Genomic DNA, 23650 nt, shown 5'->3' with positions numbered 1-23650 from the left:
GCTTTAGAAACAAAGTCTGTCCATCTGTCTTTCTATCGCTCTGTTGTAAACTATATCTGAAGGGATGAAGTGTGGATTTTCTCATAATAGGAATTACAACATCACAAAAGGTCCAGGGCTCCAGTGACGCATTATAGTACTATATGGCAAGTCCAAATTATTTTATTGTATGACAAGAACAGTATGATTGTGATGAGTGGGGCGGGGCCGAGAGCTGTGGGAACGGAGCGAGGCTGGTGGAGTAATTGAAAATGAGCGACACCTACACCACTCACCGTTCTCGAGTCCCGCCCCGCCCCACTCGTCACAATGATATTAATATATTTTTATGTACATCTTTTATGTATGCCTATTTAAGTTATAATAAATATGTATTGTCATGCCTCTTTTGGTGTACAAAATCTTTTGATGCATAAAAGTGGGCTTCGTATATTTTGAAAAAGTAATTGAAGCTGTATTTTAGGCTGGTAAAGAAAGGGCACATTATCTTTTCTTTTCCTCCCTTTTTTCAGCTATGCTTTTGGAAACATGGGCCATTTCTCTCTCAGTTATCAGCTTTTCCACTGTATTTGTGTGGCTTCCAAGTGCTCTAGTTTAATGTGAAACTCTAATCAACCCATTTAACAAAATAAAATTAGAAGAATAAGAAGATTTGGACCTAGGACACTCCCCTAATGAATTTGAAAGCTTTGAAAGGTCCAAAAGGCTTAACAAGAAAGTGACATTGAGAGGGGAAATGGTGACAACCCAGACAATGTTAAAGGGATCCTGGAGTCATTACATGCCTATTAGAGTGCATTATGGCTTTGAGTCTAATAGAAAGTCCTGCTGTTTGTCTCTAGTGGATGAAATAATTTCCGGAACCTCCCCCGTCCCAAAATGTACCTCAATTTTTCCCTTTTAACAAAAGGGACAGCACTTCAGCCATGCTTCTCATTCTTGACAAGCTATTACCATAAGTTGCTGCGCACACTCCATCTTTGTGAAATGGAAGGCTTCAAAGTAATGCTCTCCACAGAACCATGGAATCCCCTTACACACATGCTTTGTTAAGACTGAGGATGTGCTGCATACTTCACACGCCTCACAATCTAATCATGTGATTCCACATCTTTTTCTCTTTTCCTTTCACTCTCTCATTCTTTCTTTCTCCAGTCCATTTCTGCAATCCTATCTGCAACAAGAAATGCCTTGGTCTTTTTACTCTAGAATGGGGTTGATAGTCCAGGATGATCTGGATATTTCATGGCCATTTGTGTACAGTAAGTGTGCACATAAGCTTTTGTACATTTACATTGACATCGAAAATGCAAAACCTTTTACAACATTTGCTTTTAAAAATTTGGAGATGTACAAAAAAAAATGTAAAAATGCATCTTTTCAGTGTTCAGTGTTTTTAGTTATATCTGGATTAATGTAACATTCAATAATCAGATACAGTGCCAGGGGGTCATTTTTCATAAGATGATGTAAAACTTTGTCACATTAAGACCTTTTAAGGGCTAATTTATTTATAAATGAATTCCAATTTGGACTAATAAAGATAAAGTCATATGCACTCTTACTCTGGATGAATTTAATTATCATCAACACTCTAAGAATGAAATATAAGTGAAACAGCATCAGTGTTGCAGTGTAACATCAACACATTTAATTTATTCATTTACTGATTTGTGTACACTGAAAATAAATCTGTACTGAGAAATTGCTAATAAATTTGACAAATGATTATAAATAAATGGCAAGCAACATCAAATTAAATGTTGAAAGACTAAAATACTGTTTTCTTAATTTTTGTTTTTATTTACAACTTCGACAAACCATTGTGTAGGCTATGTGCTGTCACACTAATACCAACTTCTCATTAAAAATCATACAGAACATAATAAAACCATTATAATGTCAAATTAGGTATTAAATACATATTATGGCTTAAACATTTGATCTGATTTATTATAAATACAGTCAATACAAATATATGTTTTAAATTCTTTCACTACACTGTATGCATTGCCATTTGTATACAAGTATGTACGAATACTGAGATTGTACCTGTTAGCCACATAAAGGAAAGGAAAAGGAAAACAGGGCTGAATTTAGGAGAGGTCCTCGTCCTATTATGCAAGCAATATACACACAGCATCTATCAAGTAAGACGACATCTGAAGCCCCTCACTTCTACAATAAGATGTCTTGGATATGTTAATGGGGCTCTTGGGACTCTTGTGATATACAGTATGTCCAATTTAGCACTATGAGAAAGAGATAGTAGCCTTCCTTTACAGTGAAGCTCTATTTTAGCTTTGTTGTGTGGTTAAAGGTTAGTCGGTCCTCAGTTTCTCACACATTCTCAATCTTGGCCTCTGGATTTGTTGATGAGAGATTCACAGCTCCAGCATTTCCCAGGTGTTTTCTTCACACGCTCCAGTGTGGGGCAGCTGCCTGGCAGGGATCCATGTTGTGGTCCTCTTCTGAACTTCAAGCAACTTATTAAATTCCCTTCCAGTGCCAACTTCATTCCTGCACTTTGAAATGGTTCAGTTCCCATCACCTGCTTGGATGTGCCATAGTGCCGGTGTGCGCAAAGCACAGATTGTCGAGAAACGCTCTCTTGCTGCAGTTCGCTGAGCTCTTTTCAATTCAGATGAAAGTGAGATGGATCTGCAGATAGCTCTGTGTGGAGTAGAACCCTATTCCATTCTGATGAGCAGTAAATGTGAACCAGGTTTGGAGTCTTAAGAGACTGAAACACATTTAGGAAAGGTTCTTTTCTGTGCTTACTCTAAACTGCGTTTATAAATCTGTAGAGTATATATTTTCAGGCACCAATGGCTTAACTCTGGCTTTCTCTGAAAGCTAAGTGGAGTTGACCGCCTCGTTGTGCCCAGTATGCGGTCTTGTTTATTTATACATTTTTTATCAAGCAGCTCTGTGTAAACTTGAGTCACCACACTAGGTGATTTTTTTATTATTAATCTGGTGTATGAAGTCTCTAAATGATTTTCTTTAAGAGTCATATCTTAGCAAGATGTTGACCTACCTATATATAAAACATAATTCCTTTATTCCTCAATGTAAAGTGATACTGGAAAATTATTAATACTGGCCAAATGCTTTGTTAAAATGATTTTGGACATGAAAATATATTGAATGTAGAGTCTAGGCATATTTCCCAGACATTATTTTCTCTAAAAAAATACTTAAGTCAGAGCCATGGTGCAAAAATGATATTACATATTACTGTATATGCTTTATTAGTATTAGTATTAGTATTAGTATTAGTATTAGTATTAGTATTAGTATTAGTATTAGTATTAGTATTATTTGGAAATGCTTTAAAATGAGGACCAAGGCCATGGTGTGACAGAAGCATTTTAAATTAATTCTGAATAAATAAATATATTTGGTTATTTTTTGTGACCTAACAGAGCTTTATTTATTTATTTAACAGAAATGGGTTTCATTTTGTGTTTGTCATTTCAGTTTGAATTTTGAAGTTTGAATATACAGTTGACAATTACCTTTTAAATATTTTATGTGATTTCAGTTTTTATAACCATTTGAATCTTTTACAGAGCATCATCAGCACAGCATGACCCCTCTGTTGGCCTTTAAATGCAGAATGCTAATTAAACATTAGCACAGGATGGGCTGTGGGATATCACTAACTCTGTGCATACCAGCCATCTGGACAGTAATTAGGCCACTGGACCCTAAGGTCCTTTAATAAAGCAATTTGAAAGTCTCAGTTGGGAAGTGACCAGCCCTGATCACACCTGAAGAGAGTCATTCAGTTTCAAGCTTAACACTTAAGGTAGAATGGTTAATAAATTGTTGGTTTGAGCATGCTAGATCCTAAATGGCAAAACCAAGTAAGAGCAGGACTCCTCAGTGTCTAAGAAATGAACAAAACATGTTACTTAGACTCTGTAAAACACTATTCTTGAGTTAAAACAAGGGTAAAGCTGCAGTTTCCACAAACAAGAGCCCCTAAGGCAACCGTTGTCCTCTGTGAATTGGTCTTTATGGCTGCGTATCCTGTAGCAGTGAGGGTCCCAAACTGGGCAATTATGAGTTTCATTCAGACAGGAGGAGTTCTTTCTGACAATGCCAAAGACATATTTGTTTGGAAGAAGTCCTACAGATATTATTTCACTGTGTCATTTGAGGTTATTTTGACGGACAGTGACACGAGCGACTTTTCATTACAAGCATGTTGACAAGCTTGTTGTGTTGCTGGATTTTGAACTTAGGATATGCCAGGAATGGAGGGGCTCCTACTTGCTATGACATTTTCCTAAATAAAGGACGGTATAGGGGTACATTTTTCTACCTGATTCCAGAAGGAGCAAAAAATGGGAATAATTGGGAAGGGATTTGGGAGAGGATAAAGAGGTTGATGGAGAGGTTTATCTGTTCAGCGTTTATAAGCAATGGCTCTGTAATGAGAGAAATGTGGCAGCAAAGATGCAACGGATGAAGGTAGATGGTGAAGAGCGGCACAAATCTCTCCCCAACTTATCTCATTGTGTTTCTTCTGCTTTGTCTTGATCCATCCTGTTTAATAATATACATAAGAGTAGTATACTACTATGAGTGTTGAGGAAATAAAAGCATGTTTTGCACCACAATTACAATCTGTTAAGTCTTTAGCAAGCATTTAGCTAAACTTAACCAGCCACCCTTTGCACAAACCTTGTTACAGTAGCTAAAAGTCCAGTGCTCATAAAGATACTAAATTAGTAATCATTTATAAACATTTACAAATGATTAATAAATAATTAGTAAAGATGTGTGAATGGGGTAAATTCAGGTCTTTCAGGACACTTTTTGCCATTGAGACTGCTCATAAAGGTACAAATGATTAATAAACGTTTATAAACATTTACAAATGATGAACAGTTTCCACTTTAGATTGGGTACTGTAAAAACATTAACAAATAATTAATAAATGATTAGTAAAGATGTGCGAATAAAGGTCTACACAACAAACAAAGACCAACAAAGATAATATGAGCTGAAAGTTTACTGGCATTTGACATATGTTAATCATTAGGTAACGTTTAGTAAGTTCATTAGTAAACATTAACAAGAACATTATCTTACATTTCTAGCTATGTGAATATAAATTAACTAATGATCTGTTACGCATAATATAATGTTTGTTAATTATTTATAAAGGGAAGTTATAATAAAGTGTTACTGATCCATCTTGTCCGTCAATGTGATCCATTTCATTTAAAAATCCATGGCTTCCCTTGTTGCAAGCTGGAAGTTGTCATTTAGTTCACTTCTGAGAAGACCATACCCTATCAGGTCCATCTAATGAAGCCAGTGCAGGAGTCAATAAGTAAAGTAGGCACAGCCAGAAAAGGAAAGAGAAATCGCTAATGTGCCATAGGTAATGACTGAGATAGAAGGCTTGTTAACAGCCTCGTTTGCAGGGAAGCCAATTTTTCCACCTTATCTTTCACCCACAGACCCAACACCCACCTCGGCTCTTCACATATGTTTGACTGTTTGAGAGTGTGAATCTCAGCATGTGACCATCTTAACAAAGCTAACCACCAGCTGAGGGTTAAACATGTTTCTTTCAGATATATAGAGTTGCTAGATGGATGCAGAGTGGCTTTTCCACCGTGCTCAAGGTTGCTGAAATGTTGTTCACTGTTTATCCACCATGAGTCTTTAAATGAGTCTTCGAGAGGGCTGGAGAATTATGATTTCTATGGTGCACCGCAAAGAATGTGCAGTATTCAAGGACACTTACTATAGGGTTTAAACAGATTTATGATTTGTGATGTACAAAAGATGAGTACACTTCATATTTGACTGTGTTTATCTTGTTGTTTAACATTCACTTTCACTTCTCTATGTTTCATACTTCTTGTTGTTTTGCCTCATATTGAATTTTCGCTCCTTCACTCACATACTCGCACACTCTTATAAAATATACAGAGATGTGAAAGTGCTTAAGAACCCATAGGCAAGCATAAGAATTAGGACAGACAAAATTAAAAGAAACATATCTGAGGATCATTTCTGAGCAGGAACAGTGCAGAGACATAGGAAAGAGCAATAGGGAACACAGATTATATCAATGGAGAGATAACATATCTTCAGAAGGGAAAATGTCACTGTTTTATAATGACACAAAGTCATGTTATGCACATATATAGTCACTTTGTTAACATTTTATTGTGTAGGCAAGTTCAAAGTGAGTTTAACTGAACTGAACAAGCTTGAAATTCTGTTGTATTTTTTGTATGTTTGACTAGAGCTTGCCTGTTAGAGTTGAGATGGGTGAATACCATTACAATAAATATCACCTTAATGTGGTAGTTCATCCCTCCCCACCCCATACAAAATCAGCATTTATTCTGTAGAACAGTGAATACCATTACAATAAATATCACCTTAACGTGGTAGTTCATCCCTCCCCACCCCATACAAAATCAGCATTTATTCTGTAGAACACAATGTGGTCCAACGTTGTTTTAAACCCTACAGACTTGGGCATTGAATTGTATTGGGCAAAAATAGTTCAGAATATCTTTTCTTTCATGACTGATTGAATTCAAATTTTCATTTGAGGGCAAATTATCCCTTTAATAACTTCTGCAAGCATCAATTTCTCTTTTGCAAGATGAGTACTGCCCTATTTGGGTTTAAATTTTCTTCTATATTACTAACAGATTTTCACTTTATCCAATCGACCTTTCGTTATTAATCTTCAGTCCTTTAAATATCACAGTCATCTTTCCTATGCCATATTCATTTTTGTGTGTGTGTGTGTCATTCCAAACATGTATGGGCTTTTTTTAAAAAAACTTTTTTTTCTGTGGAATATTTTGAGAAATTATATTTTGTTTTGTTTTCTTTTGTGTACCAAAACAATTTGGTTATCAGCATTCTTCAAAATATCTTCTTTGGTTTTGTCACAGAAAAAAAAGTTATGCAGGTTTGAGGCAACATTAGGTTGTGTAAACAATGACAGTATTTTCATTTTCGGGTGGACTATTCTTTTTAAAGTATGGTACAAAGTAATACAGATTTGTTCTCATAGTCTATTGGATCAGAATGTGTATTGCTTTAGAAACCATTTCCAGTCATAATCACAGGCACACTGGTTGTCATGGTGCATTAACTTGGCAATATTGCCATATCGATTGAACAGTTACAAAGACAAGGATCAGCAATCTGGAAATTCAGCCTATAATCTTGCTTTCACATATGTTTTCATTTCAGTCTCCAAACTCTGGTATAATCAATAACTAATCAATCTCCTGGACAGCAAATAGGACCTAGTTCCCTCGAGAGACTCTTCCTTGCCACCTAATAAGACAGAGACATAAAATATGGAGAAGTGTTGGAGTAACTCATGCATTCAGCCTTTGACGGGTTCATTAACTTATAAAGTAGCAGAGAGAATTAGCCATGTGTGGTCCCTCTTAAGGGTTTTCAGGGTCCTCTGGGACCAGGGGGTCAGCAAGGAAGACCTTAATTCAGTCTTATCACTGAGTCACTTTTCAAAAAGAGTGGTTGTTTTTAATCTACTTACTAAGATACACAAGGGAACTGTGGTCATAATGTGAGGACACTTGGAACACAGGTGGCACAGGAACACATGATCCTTCTGAATGCTGCAGTATTGAACAGGGTTGTGCACAATACAGAATTGATTTAGGAATGACTGCATTTGAAATTAATGTAAAGAGAGGTAGAAAACAGGATTCAGTACAATGTAAATTTAAATTTAAGGAAGTGGAATAAAAATGAATTGAAATTCAAATAAATGAATTTACATAGGGAAAAAAGACTTCCTTATTTGGAAGTTTTAGAAAAGCATTTAAGGTTTATATGCCCTTAGTGTTTCAAATTACAATTTGAAGTACATAAAGTTTTATATTCATTTCTGAACTTTGTAGTAGCTCAGTAATATTTTATATCTGCCACTGAACCACATTATTTTCCATATTTTCCAATACTGAAAAAAAGCATTAATAATGCAGCTTATCACAGTCATGCTGAACACTCAGCATGGTGATTCTGAGCTCTACTGTGCCAATGTTGAACACTGGGCAAGTTCCTTGTCAATAATGTGCCAACAGATGGTAGATAAAAACAAGCCCGTGTACTTACCACACCAGCATTGGATTTTTTGCGACAGGTGCAGCTGTTTTCCTTCACATATATTGTGTTAAAGCTACTGGCTGTAGTATCGACTACATTGGTGACCTCATCCAGACTGATGACACACATGAGGAATGAAAACACACTGCTGTGATACAGCACTAGAGTTCATCCAAGTTGATTATTTCAGTAACCCTAATCAGAAAAAATACAGCAATCTATGTGCTGTAACATATCAATCACAAATTAATGCAGAAGAATCACATGAGACATCATTAGAGAATGGGATGATTCATCTGTCATTGTCATCCCAAAATCCCTGTTTTCAGCCATGTGCTTCTTTCACTTTCTTTTGACAAGAAGCACATTGTTCAAAACTATAACAGATCAAAATATTAGATTATGGGCTTGGTCCAAAGCTGCAATGCATAAAACCTTATTATTTACTCTGCACAGGTATCCAGGCTTACTGATACAATTAATATCTATTATTCATGGATCATTAAAAATCAGCTGTCTCATGGATGTGATGGACTATAATTGAACACATTTAACTTAATTTTTATTTAATTTTTAACGGTAATGGCTCTCAAATGAAATGCTAATCTCTGTTTAAGTGATTGATATGCAGAGAGAGTGTCTCTAATGCCAGCAACAATAAAAAAAGATGAACAAGACACTCATAGACTTCAGCATGACATCCAGAATCTAAGAAGGCCATTGACTAGTAATTCTACTAAAGAGGCTCACCATGAATACATGTAAGTTTAAAAAAAAAAAAAAAAAAAAGATAAATAATGTGTTTAAGTAGGGGGAGTATTAAGCTTAAGCTAAATGTAATTCATTTTAATTTATGGAACAATATGTTTGTATTTATTATTTAAAAATAATATTATATTATATTATATTATATTATATTATATTATATTATATTATATTATATTATATTATATATGACTTCTTTTTTCTTGTATTTTTTTTTTTTATGTAAATGACCCTCTAACTTTAGCACTCACTATTCTAATTCTATTCTTTAAAAAAAAAAAAAATCTAAAACTATTCTACTAAACTTTTTCTATTCAATCATTATTCTTTAAATAAAATACACAGTTAACAAAAGCAAAAAAGAGCTCTAACACTAGCGTGCTCTATTCTTTTTCTATTCTATCTGTTTTCTTTTTATTTATTATATTTATTTAAAAAGCCCTTGCTATGTGTACTGCATTAAGCTAACTGAGACTTGTTATAGCACTTGTGTATCATTGCTCTTTTGTTGATTTTGATTGCTTCCATTGTCCTCATTTGTAAGTTGCTTTGGATAAAAGTGTATATTAATTATATTATATTATATTATATTATATTATATTATATTATATTATATTATATTATATTATATTATATTATATTATATTATATTATATTATATTATATTATATTATATTATATATTATATATTACAGTGATAGGCACCGTCGGTCCTGGAGTGCCGCTGTCCTGCAGAGTTTAGCTCTTACCCTAATCAAACACACCCGAACAAGCTGATCAAGATCTTCAGGATTACGAAGGCTACAGACAAGTGAGGGTTTTTTCCAGAGTTGGATTTAAACTCTGCAGGGCATCGGCACTCCAGGACCAACGTTGCCTACCCGTTATATTATATTATGTTATTAAAAAAAAATAAGTTTTATATATATTCTTTATATTATATATATATATATACTATATATATATATAATATATATATATATATATATATATATGTGTGTGTGTGTGTGTGTGTGTGTGTGTGTGTGTGTGTGTGTGTTGTGTGTGTGTGTGTACATACACAAACATACATACACATATTTGTGTGTGTGTGTGCATGGGTGTTTTCATCCATTTAACCTGTAATTCTGTAATTGCATCGACTAAAGGTTAAAGGTTATGTTTTTTTGCTGACTATTCCATCTGTTTGGATTGAAAGAGGGAGGGAGAGAGAGGGAAAAAGGGAGGGAGCTTGGAGGAGAGAAGAGGAGAAGACTTAGCAGATGGAGATGGAGGACCATTCTGTGTTTGAGCTGGATTCCAGCTGGGATTAGTGAGAGCTTGTCAATGGCACTGCTTGGGCAGGATGAAGAGACGGGAAAAGATGGTACGCTGCTCCTTTCATTGGATTATGAGCTCCTCTGAATGTTTGCACTTCTTATACCAATCATAATGGCTCTGGATGGGATTGAATATCTCTAACTGGCTGTTTCTCGTTTTAGTCTTGGGTAAAGGATGTGGGAGAGGGAGAGAGATGGAGCGGGTGCTTTGTTTTGAGGAGGCAACCTTGAGAGCTGTTGTTCTGAAGCATCATTACTGCTCAGTGCCTCTAGTTTCATTATTTTTGCAGTTCATTCCTTGGGAAATGTAATTTCACACTCTACAATATGTAATTTGAAAGATATTCTTCTCACATGTGTGCATAAATCCTAGGGGAAGGAAGACTTTTTTTATATGACAGACTTCTTTGTCATAATCTAACTTTCCGAAATCTAACTGCATTCATATCAGGTCTGTACTATTTTGTTCTGGGACGTGGGGAGGTTGTCAGTTTTCTTTGCTGTCACTCCTGTTGGGCAAAGTCAAGTGTTGTGATCATGCACACCTGATGTATTCCTAATATAGTCTAGCCCACATTCATGACTAAAGTTCTTCAGAGAATGAGTGTGCGCACACTGACCTCATAATACACACTTCAGCTTCCCACACGGCCCCAGCCTCTCTGAGACCACGCGGGCTATACACACGCTTGCTGTTGCTTCCTGCTGACACTCCAAATGTATTCACGCTGAGAACAGAAGGCATCTGTTTCCTCTCCGTTTTTAGACTTTCTGAAGTATTGGATATGCCGGCTGGCTTTGTTACTGTCTGTAATTACAAACAGCTTTTACGCTACCTTCGGGAAATATTAGCATAACTGCTGATGCTATAACATTGGACAATTATTCTTGTCTGCATCTTACCTATATCTCTTCTTTCTTTTTTTAGGACAATAATGCTTTGAGACTAGAACTCGATGCTTAACCATCAGAAAACATTTACAACTGATGAGTAGGTAACACTTTAGATAAGGGGATGCAGAAAGCTTTGTAAATGATTTATTCATGCCTTTACACAATAGGTTTTGAATACTTTGTAGTGTGTATTGCAATGGAAGGGCTGACTGGTGAGGGTATAGACAGATGTCTTCTCTGACACACATGGAGTATTTTAATGTTGTGAGATAATAGTACAATGTTGACATTTCAATGATTTATAAGTGATCAATAATATATTAACTAATAACTTATTTACCATTTACTAAGGATATTTTTGATTATTTCATGAAATGCTATTTTTTAAGATAACTTTTGACAGATTTGTAAATCGTTAGCATATTACTTAATCATTTGTGAACATATATTCATGTTGTGTAAATGATTAGTTAATCATCATCTAATCACTTATAAATGCCTTACAACTGAATTTTATTATAATGTGTCACCGTTCCTCTACTACTTTAGAAGTCATAGGAACACTAAAGTGTAGCGCATCTGTGGAAAGTGCCTTACTGTACTTTCTGTATCTCGAAGATATATCTCTCAAGGTGCACTGAGAAAGCCATGATGTTCAAAAGAGACCCTCCACTACAAATTGGACTATCAAAATGCATTTAAGAATATAGTGCAAGGTGACTTGTGCGGCACCTGTGTTGGTGGACCAGCTGTGCCAAGCACTCAAGTGTTGACTATTACCTTTAAAAGCTAATTCAAGTCTGATCTATATTGCATGTACTCTGCATTTCTCTGTCTCTTGCTCCCTCCACCAGTTCAGCTGCTACTGTGTTTATTCTCTTTTAACAGCATTTTATGTAGCACATTAACTTGATGTATTATATTAACTTGAGCAACCATGAGGAAAATATGACTGACTTTATCATTTTGAATGGTGGTCGAACGGCACCAAGAAGCCATTAATTCTCATTGTTTAGGACTTCCTAGAGAGATAAACCTACAAATGTGATCCAGCCTCACTTTGCCCCCTCAGGTCTCACAGCAGGGCTCTTTATACAAAAAGGAGTTATACCATAAGGAATTAAGCTTAAAAGGTTGAGGATTTCTAGCTCCACATACTGAGCCAGAACATAAAATTATGCATCTTCTGTTTTAAATTAACAATAGTCAATGTTTTTTGCTCAATCTGTTCAAATGTAAATGATAAAGTTGTTATTATGTTTGTGGGAACTCTGTTTGTTTAACCTTTAGTTAAAGTAAGAAGTTAAAATCACTAATTTAAATATTATAAAGAAAAAAATCACAAACTAAATGTTAAATGGTAATGGGTACGTACATTCAATTATCTGAACACAGTAATTATATTTATACACCATTATAATAGTCTGTTTACAGTTAGTGCTCATACATTGACAAATAAATAAATACATAAATACGAACAAAGTTTTTTAGAGTGCAAGAAAATACTATTTCAGCTTCTCTGCTTCAAAATTTCACGTTTAATTCAAATGTCACTTGCTGTTTCTTTGTAAATGTTTGTGAAATTTACTAGCAATTTCTGAGTGCAAATTTTTCTACTTATAGCAAAATGTTTATTTTAGTCAGAATTATTGCGCACATAATTCACAGAAACAAGTCTTAGTTTAGTGGAGACTTGCTTGCTGTCAGGAGGATGAATCTTTAAGCAAAATGGAAATGCTAAAGGATTTGAATTCTGAATACCATTTCTTTAAACACACCTATACTCTTGACACAATGCACAAGTGAAACTAATTTTACTGAAGGGGTAAAAAAAATAAAGCAGGCATCCCTGAAGTGGACAGGAAAGAGAAAATGAGCATAAAGAAATAGCAGTTGAATTTCACTCTACTTCTTGGATGCACTCTTAACAGAGGGTTATCGGTGAGAGGAACAAGAGAAGCATCTCTCTTCGTCTATTGCTTTATCACTAATTAACGCAGGCTCGTTCCTCCTGATGAGCTCTCTGTGAAGTGTATGGTTGGTCGCAGCATAATTAGTGGGGTTTTCAGATTTTGCCTTTGATTCTCACAGTCAGAGATGTTGATTCCACCTCACTTCCTCAGTGGGGGCGGCCGATTGTGCTGCCGCAGCAATTGGATCTCCTCACATGGGGAGGTGAAAAACTGTAAATTGCTCTTCAGGGCTTTTTGTTACCCAGCATGAAAATCACCTCATAAAACAGATAAATAAATAAAGCTCCAGGTCAGAGACAGCTTTTGAAAAGCAGAGTCATCAAAATTGATGCAGTTTACCAACCCATCAGTTCCCAGTCCCATTAAGAAATGAATAAATGTACTACCATATAAAATATGCTTTTATAAAATATGAAAATGCTTTTCATTATAATTCATTATTATTATTGTTGTTGTTGTTATTATATACAATACTGTTCTAAAATTTGGGGTTGATATAATGTTTTCTTATTTATTTATTTAAAAATTGAGATTATTTTGTGCTTTATAAAGTAAAGTCTCAGTAATACAGATATTAGGGGGGGAAAATTGTGTTTACAAAAGCTTTTCGCCACCTATCAAAGCATCCAGCTGTTACTACAGTTCAACTCCAGTGAAATTGATTGCTTTGCGGAGGATATCTTGGATCAAAGCACATTCCCCTTGCCATGTCAGTCACACTGGATTAAATGGTTATGTATTCAGGAATCGATGAATTTGTCATTTCCGCATTAGTCAATCTGATATTGGTATTTTCAATTTATGTGCAGAGGCACTTCTGATTGGACTATGTGTAAAAACTAACTTTGTAAATCTGAATCAATATTAGAAAATAATGATTTATTTTGGTAAAGGGGCCACTGGGGCCACTTCCATGAACCATTGCATGTGGTGTTTAACATCCTGCTGGAGAGTTTTTCAAATGCTAATATTATTGAACCTCCAACAACAGTTAAAGTGGCTAACAGATGTGACGTCACGATATCCTTATACTGACAAACCTGCTGTAGCTGTTCTCAGCCTAGAAGATGACATTTTGATAAAGATCTGTGGAGTTCTCCTTACAGTTGAGCTGGAGGAAACTTTTAAGGGGTCTTCTTTGGCTCCTCATTACCAATGGCTGTGATGATATCACACAAGCCCGCTAAAAAATTAAGGGCTAGATGTTCACCCTTCCTCTGTTTGAACCTCCGAGTTAATTACATCTTTCCTTCTGGGTAGCGTTGTTAAAGATATGAGACTCATTACAATAAAGCAATGATTTAATAACATTAACAATTATATTGATGTGAACACTGAGCTTTCTGCTGGGACAAAGCTGTTAAATAAAGAAATCCATGCCAATGCTGATAATGTTTACTGGAATGTTTTAACCTAAAACAACAAAAACGTTGTTTGTGAAATCCATATGTGTTTGTATTATTCGAGTAAGCATATAGCAAACAAGCTACACTCACCAGGATGGAAATCTCTCTGCCTTTGTTGTAATCTGAAAAACACTCAAAGTGTGAAAAGAAAAAAAAAAACACTTGCTATTTTTAGGCTGTACTTCTAACACATCTGTTTGTGTGAGGTGATTATTTCTCTAAAGCTTTGTGTCCAGCTGAGACAGGTGTGTTGTGTATATGTATTAATGTGAGTGTGGAAAAAACAACTGAAATTTATCTTGCGCTCTGTTTATGGTGTTGTCATTGCAACAAAAAATAATAATATTTATAACGTATAGCTATTTGGATATTGAATTTGGATGCTTTACACAAAAAAAAAAAAAAAAAAAGTTAGTGAGCGATTTAATTATTTATTTTTCATTTAAAAATCATTTTAACTCTCTTGAAACTTGTCTTGTGGCTAAGAAGAGGTGGGACAAGTGCCAAACTGAGAGTTGTCTCCATTCAAATGCTAATGACCGTGCATGCAACCATGCTGTACCTCATTCTTTCCGCATGATTATATTTAATTTTGTGTAATTATTCCAGAGCTTACACTATTTTTCATCCCATGATACCTGTACCTTGTTCACTTAGTGGCCGATTGGAAAAATAGTCTAACTATCAAGCATTTTCTTAAATGTGAAATAAACAAAATATATCCATCATATCATGGTGGTCCACATCAGAAAGACCAAGATAGTCTCTGAGTGGAGATAGAGCACATCTTGGCTTAAAATGACATTTGTTGCTTGATTGCACAGGAGTCCAGTTTGTTATCTAAAGCCTAAAACTGCCAGGGCAAAAGACCAGAAAATGCTGGGGAGTCCATGTAAGGGTATTAGACTCGGTTCTAGTCTGGTTGACAGAGCCAGGGAGGACCATTCACACACTTTAAGCCGATCACAACCTGGTCGGGACAAAATACACATCCCAGGTGTTTAAATGCTATCCTTCTCTCCCTATGTCTTTAGCAGGCATGCATTCACATGTCAGCATAGAAGAGTAAATTAAATTAATTTGCAGATTGAATGGCAAGCAAAATGCATCATGACTTATTGAAGATTCATTCATCGTGTCATTTATGAAATGGTCAAGTTAGATATTTCATAGACCGCATTTAGTTTACTATGCACTGATTATGTCAGGCTTTAAAGTCATGATATCAAACCTGGCCCTATTTAATTTCTTTGTGCATGTTATGAAGCGATTGTGAGTTAAATGTTGTGAGTGATTAATTGTTGCACTTTTTTTTCCAAAGGCAAAAAAAAAAAAAAAATGTTTGTCTTCATAAAATGTCATTATAATGAATTTCAGTTTGAGTTGATGTCACCAATCCTTCTCATTTTTCAGCCTTTTCTCTATAATCACCTGCATTATCCTTGTTGGATCCAGTTGGTACAAGATGATTTGCTAGCCTCTTAACCTGGTTAGGATTTGAGCACTTTTCAGGATGGGACAACAGGTAGACCAGCTGAAGAACAGCTTAGGCTGGAAGATCATTTTAAGCTAGCTAAGACCGGCTTTTGTTTTGTTTTGTTTTGTTTTTTTCAGCAGAGATACTGAGAAATTTTCACAATCCAGTTTAAACCCAATGGATTAATTCGCATCCAATCCTACTTATTTATTTAAATATAGCATTATATTTATAGCGTTACAAAATTAGAGCCAAACCATTGTGTGGAATGTTGTAATTAGCCTATCCAAACCACCTGAGATTTGAAAATGTGTTAATATCATGAGGCATGAGTCATGAACAAATGTGTTGTGTGGATTTGAAAAAAGACCAATTGATTCCATATATAACTTTCCCTGATAGTGACGATCAATACGGTATCGAATAGCTAACAAAGAAGCAACTAAATTCAGCTTGCGGGAAATAACCAATATGATCAGTGAAAGGTTAACCTACTGTAGGTACAAATTATTCATTAAATATGAAGTAGTGATGTGTAAATGCTTGTTTGTAGACACTAGTCTGTCATTATCTGTGTGTATGTGCATGTTAGCGAAAAAAGACTAATTTTGTCATCTAATAATACTCTTGATAGAAACAAGGTGAGGAGGTGTTTCTTCACTATGAGCACCTGCTCTCTTGGAGACACGTCAACACAAGCTTAATGCTTCAAATTGCTCATTGTGGGAATCTAAACATAGGCATGCTATGAGGGAGAATGTGTTCCCGTCTTATCATACTAAGTCTCATTTATTCCTATTCTGTTTAATTTCAAGACATAATTGGCAATGCTAATAAAGCCAGAAATACACATGACACCGAATACATTTTTTGTGATAATTAGCATATATTTTGATCAGGCAAAACAGACACTCTGACTAAACAAGGAACAGTTGTGCAATGTTTTTTTTTTTCCTTTTTTTCCCTGTTTTTGTTCTCTTTCACTGGTCATTCTCTGGGTTGAGGAAAAATACTGTCAATATTTAGACTCATGTATAAGTCTCCTGTCACCGTCACCACCTGCACCCAATTAATCTGTTACGTGCAAGAGAAGACTGTACATTTGCTACAAATGCAATTTGCTCTCTGCGGATGCGTGGCATTTCATGTCGTATTATGAAAAAGCATATGCATGTTTTAAAACTTACCAAGGCTGTGTTTTGTGCCTGCGGGTTTTCTGCTCCTCTTTTTCTCTCTTTAAATTTAGTGCGGCCTATGACACACTAGATGAGCTGCTGTGTCTGTGCACTTTTCACAACCTGTTTCACAATCTGTCTGCTTCACCAACATACACCCACACACTTACACACTATTCATCGTTGAGCTTTGCAGATACTCATTTTTGCATTTTCTACTTGAACATCACATTGTTTTATCTTTGCCAAATGCTTAGGAACAATCAAAAATTATGTTTACATCATTAAACTCTAGTTCATTACGCAATAATGACACGCATTAGTTTGTACTGTTCACCGAAGGCTGGTTCAATCTAGCTCTTATAAAATGTTCAAATTACATTATAGTTAATTTAAATATTGTCTAAATTTACAAATGAACACACTTATAATACATGATGCTCCTTTGATTATATCTGTTATTACTTATGACCTCATTTTGGTTTATGGAATCGCCCTATTATGCAAACCTGCCCTCTAGAGGTCAAACATTGACATACCCATTCCACAATTTAAAGTAAGTTCAGACCAGATGCAGTGCAAGTGCAGAAGTTACTATGACTTCAACACTATGATGCATGAACTTACAAACAGACATCTCAATTTTAAATGTGACTGTGAAATTGTGTTCACAATCAAACAAGCACATGCACACTTAGTCAAACTGCAGGATGTTTATGAAAGTGTCTCCACATGCATCATGTGTGAGTGCTTGTTTTTGCTGATGCACACAGGCAGGCACCACTGTGACTTGACTGCAGTGAGATTTTTCACATGATGCTGAGTGTGCTAAGGCAAAAAAAATAGAAGAGTAGAAAAAAGAGAAGAGTAATAACACTGGCAGTGCTTCTAAAGTCAACAAGGAAATGTTGTTTATATCCCATTTTACTTATATGACATATTTCCATTTTAAACAGAATATTCAATGAGAAATATTAGGGGACGGGGCTTGATTTTGTCCATCAGGTGGTTGTCACAACAACAGAGCCAGGTAGATTAAGAGAAGGGGTTAAAAGTACAAGATGTCAAGAAGTTCCACAGAAAGTAAAATATAAAAAAATTAAAGCCTTTGTCTGAGAATAATATCTGAAAGAGTCCAACATCAAGGTCACAAGTTTAAAACAAATGGTACAGGTGTTTCACAAACAAGAAGTTGCATGTTTTATTGTCATCTGGTTATTGTGTTTTGTTTCACATGCAGTCAGCTTCTCATTTAGAGGTGAACTCACACACATGAACAGATCCTAAATTTGGTTCTGTTGATATCAGGAAAAAATTGATATGATTCAACTATGATTTGTTTTGAGTCTTGTGCAGAGGTTGTATTAAGGTGAATGTCTAAAAAAGCAGTAAATGTGTTTTATTAACCTCCGAGGCCTCATTTACTCATCTTTTCCGCCTTTGTAATAATCTACATAATTGCATCTTTAATGTCTGCACCAGTGGATTGTGCCTTCCAACTATTTATATTGATGATGCGGCAGGGCGCAGTTTGGAAATCATTACAATTCTGGTTTGTCTTGTGTCTGTATATGTGTTTGTGCTGTACAAATGATTAATGTATATTCATTGAAAGTTATAAGGGAGATTTAGAAAAATAAAGCCAAACAGTTTATATATTCAAGGCTTAACCTGATAAGCAAATGTTTTTTCTGTAGACATAGTGAACAAAATCTTTCAAACAACAAAATAATTTATGCTGCTATCCGCTTTAAAAATAAGACCATGTTAGTTAAGTTAATTGTGTAATTTATGGTCTTTGTTCTCTAAGTAATCCTCAGTGAATGTTAATAATTGAATTAGCATTTAATGAATATGTATTTAACAGTTACTTTGAACAACTCTTTTACAGTATATTTATAATACTGTATACTACTATTAATGAACATATATTTTGTGGGAAAAGAATTCGCTTTAAAAAGGAGCTTAATGAAAACTGCAAAACCACACAGAAATGTCATGGTGAGAAAGTCCAAATTAATCCATGCACATAAGCCCAGAAGCAAGAACTGAGGCAGTGTTCATTTGTATGTGCATAGCTACATGATCAGCTAGTTATATATGTGCAGTACAAACAAATTCATATCAAGTCCATTGAGTGGTGTCTCCTGATATTTTAGTTGAATTCATGTTGTGTATATAATGTTACAAGACACTAACCAATACTGGTAAATGGGATTAAGTCCCTAGTTTAGACATTTTATTATCTGTATATTACTTATGGTTTCTATGCAATATAATATGCCAAAACATGTTTGCTCATATACTAACGTTTCATTTTTCTGTTTCTTTTAGAGCCATGACAGTATGTTGGACTGTTTGAGTCGAGTCATGCTGCACACAGCCGTGTCTTGCTGGCAGCCTTTGCTGGGGCTGGCCTTGGTGGCCGTGTTCGTGGGCTCCACTCTGGCCTGCCCCGCCCGCTGTGAGTGCTCCGCCCAGAGCCGCTCTGTCATCTGCCACCGCAAGCGCTACAATGCCATCCCTGATGGAGTCCCAACTGAGACACGAATCCTTGATCTCAGCAAGAATCGCATCCCGGCAGTCAACCCTGATGACTTTGCTGCCTATCCACACATAGAAGAACTGGACCTGAGTGGGAATATCATTGCCTATGTTGAGCCCGGAGCCTTCAACTTGCTCTACAGCCTCCACACACTGAGTTTAAAGAGCAACCGCATCAAGCTCCTCTCTCTAGGCGTCTTCTCCGGCCTCTCCAACCTGACGAACCTGGATATCAGTGACAACAAAGTTGTCATTCTGGTGGACTATATGTTCCAGGACCTGCGCAACCTCAGGTCATTAGAAGTTGGAGACAATGAGTTAATCTACATCTCCCATCGGGCCTTCAGTGGTCTATTGTCACTGGAGAGCCTGACGCTGGAGCGCTGTAACTTGACGGTGGTGCCCACAGATGCCCTGTCCCACCTGCACAACCTGGTGAGCCTACATATGCGCTACCTCAGTATCAGCACTCTACACCCCTACTCCTTCAAGAAGCTGTTCCACCTACGTCACCTAGAAATTGACAACTGGCCATCACTGGATGTGGTCCCTATTAATTCTCTGCATGGCCTCAACCTCACCACACTTTCTATTACCAACACCAACCTGTCCACTTTCCCTTACCAGGCTCTTCGCCACCTGCCTTACCTCACACACCTTAACCTCTCCTACAGTCGCATTCGGGTGGTGGAGGGTGGCCTGCTTCGGGACCTAGTGCGATTGCGTGAGCTGAGGTTGGCTGGATCTCAACTGGTTTCCATCGAACCCTATGCTTTCCAGGGCATCCGCTGGCTCCATTTGCTAAATGTCTCCCACAACCGCCTTGATACCCTGGAGAGGGGGGTATTCCATGCTCCTGAGGCCCTAGAGGTGCTGTTGATCAACAACAATCCTCTGGTGTGCGACTGCCGTCTCATGTGGTTGCTGCAAAGGCGCCATTCAATTTCTTTTGGGGACACCCAGCCCGAGTGCAGCACTCCAGAAGGAATCCATGGACGCCCCTTTAAGGAGTTCAAAGAGACCCTGCTATCCTACTACGTGACCTGCACCAAGCCGAAGATCCGAGAAAATCGGACTCAGATGGTGTCCGTGGAGGAGGGACAGTCGGCCCGATTACACTGCAGTGCAGATGGAACCCCGAGGCCCACTATTTCCTGGGTCACCCCACGCCGGAGACACCTGACCAACAGGAGCCATGGCAGGGTGACAGTCCACAACAATGGCTCGTTGGATATCAAGGCAGCAGAGGTTCAGGATGATGGTGTGTATATGTGTGTGGCCTCTAACACAGCAGGCAATGACACTCTTATGGTATCACTGGCAGTGAAAAGTCTGGGATCGCTGTATGCCAACAGGACCCAGCATTACACGGATACAAGCAATGCCACTGCCAATGGTACCAACCTCCCCAATGTGACCTTTGGCCTGGACCTAAAGACTATCTTAGTTTCTACAGCCATGGGCTGTTTCACATTCCTAGGAGTGGTTCTCTTCTGCTTTCTGCTCCTGTTTGTATGGAGTCGAGGAAAAGGCAAACATAAAAACAATATTGATATTGAGTATGTGCCACGCTCAAAGTCCAATGGGACCTCCGCTGAGGAGGTGGACCAGGGTGCTGGACCACGTCGCTTTAACATGAAAATGATTTAAGACATTAAAAGTAATACCAGTGGGAATTTACGCTGATCTTTGTTTCACAATTGGTACCTGGAACAGGACTCCTTCAGATCGATGCCAGGAAACTCAACAGTCCCTCAGATTCAGTCCAGGTTTTGGTTAAGTTTGGACTTCACTGGATGCGCAAGGAGAATAATATGTGTCAATAGTGAACCATTTTCAATTTGTATGAAACCCTCTTGGTAGGAGGGGATGTTCACCAACACTCCAACACAAATTGTGTACAGAACCGATTTGTAAAATTCAAGTATTACTCTTATTTGCCGAGGCTCGCACATGCTTTCTCACTGCGACCAACAGATGATTGGAATCTGTTCTCTCCCTCATTATCCTGCATATATGTACGTAATTCTCAGTTATGTATGTGTATGTTAACATGTATAAACACTTTCTTTTGTATTGTTCACAAAATGCAGTGACCGCCAAAATTAACATTTCCCGTGATTAGAAGGAAATACTGTGTGACCAAGCCATCATCTCACTACTCAAACTGTTTGAGGATGGAAGACAAAGGGCTTTAGCAGGTCTGAAATGTAACTCCAGGGAACGTGTGTGCCGTTTGTCTACCCCAAGTCATTCTCCTGATATGAAGAATATTATATTTGTTTATAATCTGGAAAAAAAGAAAAGAGATTATTTATTAACAAAGGCCTTTAAGTTCAAACTCAATAACACAAGGTAAAGATTTTCAAATGGTTTAAATTCATGTTGTTGTTTTTTTTCCCTATGGTTTTGCTCCAAGTATGCACATCAATTAACACACATCATTTTTAGTTGTACTCTTGTCCATTTCTGTGACTCTAACCACTCATCTGGTACAAAATACAAAATGTCTCCATTTCCAGTCAAGCCACCATTAATCATTTTTTTTATAATTATTTTATTTTTCTTTCCTTCCCTAGTAAGAAATTCTGACTTTGTTGTGGTAGTTCCTCATTTTGTTGTTGAATCATTTAGACTGTAAACAGTTCAAAGTAAAGAAAAAATACATGTATGTGGAATAAAGAATATTGATTTGTAATCCGATGTTGTATTTAGACTTATCTAATTGAATGTATATTATATTTAAATTTATATTTCACAGTGCAAACTACAGTGTTTCTTTGGATAAGGTATATTATATATACTCTGAAAGACAATTTAATTACATATAATTAAGGTGGTTTGCATGTAACTCTGCTGTCCAAACACTGTTAGGCAATCTGAGGTTGAACTAAAGAAACTGGATGAATCAGAGAAAATATACGTGAGGAAAAGATGAGACCAAATGCTGTTGAACTAAGATACTTTGCATGTATTATCTCCACAGCAGGAAGCACGTTATCTAGAGAAACATCTCTAGAAAAGCTTTTGACCCTGTGACATGAGGGAAATGAGTAGACAAGATACATCCATCATGCTTCATCTATCCTACATCCATCATGCCGATGAACAATGTGTTGAGAAACACACTTGGCATGAAAATCACAGTGGATGATAGCACTAATTATACAAATTGACAAGGGAGATATGTTTTTATTGCTTCTTAATTGTTAGTTAGAACTTTTTGTCCTCTTTTTTTTCCCCTATAGTCCATCTCTGAAGAAAGTCAGAACACAAACATATGAAGTTACCTGAACAAGTGGTGTCTTTGGTGTCTTGAAACCAAGTCTATGAGGCTGTGCACTAACCATAACGCCACCAGTCAAAGCAGAATTCCCACTACTGCCAAGGGGGACCTAATTTAAGACCCTGGTCTGTTTTGTAACTGTATTGATTTCCCTAAAGACACTATGGGGTTACTGGCCAACATTAGGAATATTCTAATTTCTCTAATCTCAGTCAAGCCCAAAGGGCCATATGCAAAAACTGTTTCACTGGTCCTTTTACTTCTTTTGGTCTGTGTTATTGGAGTCCCTCTGGACAGAAAGAAGGACACTCACACTATTGCCTGAGAAAAATGAAAATTAGGTTGACTACGGTTAATGGGTCAGATGCTGCCATTTTCAACTCAAGGGGATTAGAAAAACTACTCCACAAAAACATGCACACAACAGCACACACAGGCGTCCCTAAATTATTAGGTCACATCTGTGACCTAATAAGTCCCTACAAAGTCCTTTCTCAAACTACATGTCTAACTCAAACTTTAAATTTGATGTGTTAAATATTATGGTCTTATGTTCAACATGGCAAATCCCCTGAAAGCATCCTGCCTGCTTTATTCTTTGTGCTTGCTGTCACAGTATGTCTCGTCTTTTGTTATAATGTATTATCATACATTATCAGGATAGCATACCTATCCAGA

General features: G+C 36.7%; 1 protein-coding gene across 2 annotated transcripts in view; it reads left to right on the top strand.

Moving 5' to 3' along the window:
* Positions 1-22384, top strand: part of LOC109048000 (leucine-rich repeat and immunoglobulin-like domain-containing nogo receptor-interacting protein 2) — a 231775-nt gene extending 209391 nt beyond the window's left edge. The window contains exons 1-2 of one of the 2 annotated variants that reach the window (XM_042770081.1): positions 10135-10264; positions 19477-22384. In XM_042770081.1, the coding sequence (XP_042626015.1) occupies positions 10244-10264; positions 19477-21336 (1881 nt within the window). In that variant the 5' untranslated portion in view covers positions 10135-10243 and the 3' untranslated portion in view covers positions 21337-22384. Of the gene's footprint in view, positions 1-10134; positions 10265-19476 lie in introns of those variants that run through there. The other variant, XM_042770082.1, reaches the window with a different exon arrangement.
* The last annotated feature ends 1266 nt before the right edge of the window (positions 22385-23650 follow it).

This window comes from Cyprinus carpio, chromosome A14, assembly GCF_018340385.1.
Source record: "Cyprinus carpio isolate SPL01 chromosome A14, ASM1834038v1, whole genome shotgun sequence".
Classification (NCBI taxonomy): Eukaryota; Metazoa; Chordata; class Actinopteri; order Cypriniformes; family Cyprinidae; genus Cyprinus; species Cyprinus carpio.
The sequence above is the reverse complement of the archived record's forward strand: the minus strand, read 5'-3'. Positions and strand labels throughout refer to the sequence as shown.